Source organism: Pseudochaenichthys georgianus, chromosome 2 (assembly GCF_902827115.2).
Source record: "Pseudochaenichthys georgianus chromosome 2, fPseGeo1.2, whole genome shotgun sequence".
Taxonomy (NCBI): Eukaryota; Metazoa; Chordata; class Actinopteri; order Perciformes; family Channichthyidae; genus Pseudochaenichthys; species Pseudochaenichthys georgianus.
This window is the reverse complement of record NC_047504.1, coordinates 10,031,873-10,036,910: the sequence shown is the minus strand read 5'-3', so window position 1 is coordinate 10,036,910 and position 5,038 is coordinate 10,031,873. Positions and strand designations below refer to the sequence as shown.

The 5,038-nt window shown below is 44.5% G+C and overlaps 1 protein-coding gene across 11 annotated transcripts in view; it reads right to left on the bottom strand.

The window, feature by feature from the left end:
* The window catches only part of map4k4 (mitogen-activated protein kinase kinase kinase kinase 4), a 29,328-nt gene extending 26,132 nt beyond the window's left edge, over positions 1-3,196 (bottom strand). For all 11 annotated transcript variants that reach the window (XM_034100301.1, XM_071205481.1, XM_071205488.1 and 8 more), the window contains exons 1-2: positions 2,939-3,196; positions 2,532-2,597 (exon numbers count right to left, since the gene is read on the bottom strand). In XM_034100301.1, the coding sequence (XP_033956192.1) occupies positions 2,532-2,597; positions 2,939-2,995 (123 nt within the window). In that variant the 5' untranslated portion in view covers positions 2,996-3,196. The remainder of the gene's footprint in view (positions 1-2,531; positions 2,598-2,938) is intronic.
* Positions 3,197-5,038: the final 1,842 nt, after the last annotated feature.

Sequence of the window (5,038 nt, the reverse complement as noted above, 5' to 3'; positions counted from 1 at the left end):
CACAGCACGCGGGGGGCAGGTCAGCGGGGGCTCTGTGAAGCCTCAGGCCTGGCTATATGTGGCTGTTCTGGAGAGCAGGGGGAGTCTTCCCTGCATGCCACGCTCAATTTGAGGAATTATGTCTTTTCCATGTTATCACTACTCTCTTTTTATTCCTCTATCCCGCAGAGTGGGCACCTGAGATAATCTGCTGAGGCAGCTGGTTCAGAGCCAACTGATGAAGAGCGGAGGAGGGAGAGTGTGGAGGGATATGCATGACTTTGAAATGACGAGATACCAGGAAAATGTAATGCATGCATGGAGGGGTCGACTAGTTTAAAGCCGTTTTAAAAACACCAGGATAGAAAGCATGCATTTTGCCCTCCTGGCAGAGAGAGCCGCTCCGGAGCCGGCAGCACAGCATGGCCACACAAAGCTTGACATGGCATTTCGGGTCTTACAGAACAGCTTGCTTCTTTATTGTCCTTTGGGTAAAGTCGGGGTGTACAGCAGGGGTATAGAGATAGACTGTGGTGGTAAAGGACCCGAGGCCATCATGTGCATTATAGAGAAATCTGTCTTTCATTAAACCTCTTTTTCTAAAGTGGTCAGAATTAAGATTTAGGATCAAATAATAAATGGACAAGACTAGAAATCTGACCGTCTCCAGGTTCAAGAGGCAGGGACATGTTTCCTTACTATAGACAGCAATGCGCCAAAAACTACTCCAAGCACAAGTCAGCAGAAAGCTTGCAGAAACAAATATTCCCCCTCTGGAATAAATGCACTAATGGACATTAGTTTCCAACTTCAAATGCGACACCCAATCAAGATCACACACTCCACTCCCGATCGCCTGCCTCGAAAAGCAGCCAAAGGAAAGAGGACTGAAAGGAATCAAGAGTCACCACAAATCAAGAAGCTTGGTCACATTGTGCGAGCTAAAGGGGCCTTGCGATCTGTGACCGAGTGCTTGACAAAGCAGAAAAGAGGGAGAAGAAACTCCACCCCTGTTTCAGTTTGGGGGCTGTTGTGATTATTCAGCCGGTTGGCGTTTGAAACCCGGCGGACAAACTCCTCCTTTCTGTGGATCTCAACGGACAGCCAGAGAGCCGGGACACAAACTCAGCTTTGTGAGGACGTCGGGCTGCTTCTGTCTGGATCTGGACAGCTGCTCCTCTACCAGTTGCAGCCCCCCGCACCCCCCTCCACCACCACATGCTCATTCAACTGGTTAACATGACAGTCAGTGCAGTGACCGACAGCTGATCGAAAAGCAGGCTGCACGAGGCTACAGTTAGCTATGACTGTGCTATAGACACTTTCCCATGCAGGCTGTTAGGACCGTGTCTTTGTGTGAACTGCAGGCTAATCTGACAGCCCCCTCTCGCACAGAATCCATTCCCAAACAGCAGCACTCGCAAATAGAATTAGCAGTGGACAGTGAATGGAGCGAGAGATTAAAGGGGACAAAAAGAGGCAGCGGCAGTAATTCTCTGTCCCATATGCGCCGCTTTTCAAACACATCTGGTGACGAGATAGCATGCGAGCAACACACTTCCTCATGACGAGCCCTGATTTCAGGTGTGGTGATCATATGTGTACAGATGTGTGTGTGTGGGGGGGGGGGGGTCCCGGAAGTTGCCAGCACTAAGGGATTGAATGCAGGTCACTGGAGCACTGAGGGCTGTCAGAATTAAATACTCGGCTAAGCTTGCTGCTTAGTGCACAAGCAAATTGATGTTTTTTCCCCGGGCCAGCCTATTAACAGACGAGGCCAACTCGATGTCTGCTTTGCATGCAGGCAAGTGGCTAAATGTCATCCAACAGTGGGGAACAAAATGGAGCCTCCTGGCTTGCTTGCTAGCTGCAGCAATAACAACACAAGGAGGCCCGATGCAACACTAGGACGCCGGATGAGTCTCCAATCCAAGGCCATCCCTCCATCGTACACCACATCCTTCACTTCTACTCTGCTGTCTCTCTCTCCCTCCTTGGCAATGTCTTTCAACAGCCGCAATGTTAATTTCCAACAGAGAAATGTGACACCGAGAGCAGATGGCCCGGAGAGTGGGATTCCCATCCAGTGAAGGGGAAAAGTCCTGATTTAAACAGGATATGAAATTTGGTTTTGTGTAAAAAAAGATGACCAATGAATAAGCTGCAGACAGAGATGTGAGGCCAACAGGATTAGTGTTATGACAGACACTGTTTCTCCATCCTTGCCTCCTCACCTAGTTTTCATGAGACAGGTGATGTAAGATGTGTGATGCATCAGACTGTCTGATTCACAGTACACACATCTCCCTGCTGAACAATTACCTACGATCAGACAGATAGCAAAACACACCATCTTAACTGGAAAATCTAACAGCCTCCTCCAGTATTGTTCAGCTCAACCATCCATGATGTGGTCTGATTGCAACATCTGAAAATGTGATTTTTTCAAATGAATTTCCTGTTGTTCCCAGGCGTCATAAGAAGAAGAAAAAACATGTATTCTAAGCATTGACAGTGAAAACAGGACAGGCCATGCACTGCGCCTCACCAACCTTGTATACTTGTCCATAGGTGCCATTTCCAACCACCTCCACCAATTCAAATATCCCAGCTGGATCCTGAAAAGAAAAGACACAAAGACGATTCAATGTAAATAAATAGCAATGTTGATATTTTTGTCATTTATGCACAACATGGTCCAGTGTGAGCCAGCTGTTGCGCACTGGTCTCCCCTACATGCCAAATGCATCTCGAACAAAGGAAAACCAGACACTGGCAACACCTCGCTTTGGCTCAGCGGTCATTTTTAATGCTCCAGCTCCAACACAAAGCACATTTCAGCACATGCGAACACTTGGTAATATTAGGCAGACTTGGGGAGGTGTGTTTTATCGAGCCCAGTGAAATAAAAGGCAGCGAAACAACCAAAAAAACATAGGCTCGGTTTTGCAGCACTCACCCGCAATGAAGCCAAGTCTATGTCTACTAGACTTTTAGCCGGAGAGTCGTTCGCCATCTTTCAAATAAAAGCCGAGCTTCCCTGTGCGTTTAAAAGAAATAGTGGCCGCTGTATCATTTGCGGGGACTTCTGCAGGATGTATTAGACAGAAGCCGGGGTGTATCCCTCTCTGTGGGATCCGCTTTTTAGCACTAAAAGCTGGGTATCGCTACTCCATGTTGAGGTGGCAGCAGCGGCTCCCTGTGCGCTCTCTCCCTGCCGGAGCACTGGAGACAAGCCAGGCGGAAAACACAGACTTCCGCTTAGGGGCTTTCAAAATAAAAGTTTCACTGGAACATCATGTTCATTACATTACATTACATGGTCACTGTTTATGATTAAAGACACTGAAGTACACATACATTTAAATGACACAACATCTTATATTCAGATTTACTGTATTATTTTTATTGCAGTTTATTCCCCTTCAACTTTTGTTCATTAATTTTCAGATATGTCATACATATTTATTGTATTTTCTTCTAATCTGTTATTGTCTTTTGTACTTGTTTTAAATAGTTATTTGTGTAAACATGAGAATAAATATGCAGGGCCATGTTTTTTGTATCAGTAAAGACAATGACCAGTGTAGGTAGTTTGTATTATTGGATGACAGTTAAGGCTGCATTAATATGTAAACATAGCTTTTATTATATCAAACATTTACCCCGTTTTGTTCTATAGAATTTCTTATTTTGATTGCCTGAATGTCAAATTGTTCTTCTCAATATATACTTTTTTGAAAGCAACATTACTTCATTTCCGCTTGTACTCCTGCTTCTGTGTGACTTGACGCAGCTTTGATGGAGAACCGCACCAACACAGGAAGCCGGTCGGCTCCACACACACAGAAAAGGGCCTGGGCCTCGATATATTAAAGCATGGATACCGAGATATATCCTCACACAGTCACCTTAGCACGTTTATACCTGCATGCTAGGACACAAACAATTGATATTAGCGACAGTGCTTGTGAGAAACATGAATGCAGACAGAGGCGGACCCCCCACCGCACAGCATCCTTATGGACATGCGCGTTTCCCACTGTCAATATTGGTAATCATGGGTGTGGCAAGTGAACAATCTCATGAGTGATGCTGAGTATTATAGTGCAGTGGTTGCAATGAGAACCAATAACATTATATTTCATCATTACTCAAGCCAAATGTATGATGATGAATCTTTCCATGACAGGTTCAGGGGTGTCAAACTCAAGGCCCGGGGGCCAAATCCGGCCCGCGACTTCATTTCATGTGGCCCCACAAGAGCTTGTAAAGAATATAATATGTTTATTATACAGTTACAAACCGCTTTACAGAAGCACATTGCTCATAAACTACATGTCCCACAATGCATCTCAAATTAGACTTTTTTTCTCGGAATTTGACTTTTTTTTCAAAATGTTACTTTCTTACTTTTTTCCAGAATTTGGCTTTTCTTTTTAAATCATTTTGTGACATGCGCACTGAAGAGACTTGCAATTATTTTCCCTAGACTTCTGCTTTCAGACGTAGTTAATTATGAAGTTACAGGCCAATGTGCAAGTATTAGACTCTAATACTTGCACATTGGCCTTGTGCTAGTTGTTTCTTTTTGACTCCCTCCAATACCTTTTCCATAATAGTGACTTATGAGCAATTACTAGTGTTGTATCACATCATGTTTCCTAATTGACAGTTTGTTAGTGGGGTGTTGCATGCTTAATGATTTCTGATAATAACCTCATTAATAGGAACTTTGAGCCCAAAAAGGCCCTCTGCCTGCTTCAGCTCCCCATCATGGGGGGTTAATGTGTAGGATGTTGAATTCCTAAAGGCCACCCAAAGGTGCTACCTCTTAAAAACAGCAGTCACTTCATTGATAGGTTAAATTCTGCTGAAAGGGTTGTGTAACTTCAGAGAGGAATAATGTTCAGCTGCAGAAATCCACTTATTTATCATTATATACACAATGACATTTTCAAACAGACAGCGCTAAGCTTTTGGTTAAACACATTCAACTAAACAATCAAACGACAGGGCTGTGAAAACCAGTCTGACGGGATGAGAAGTAACCTGCCAC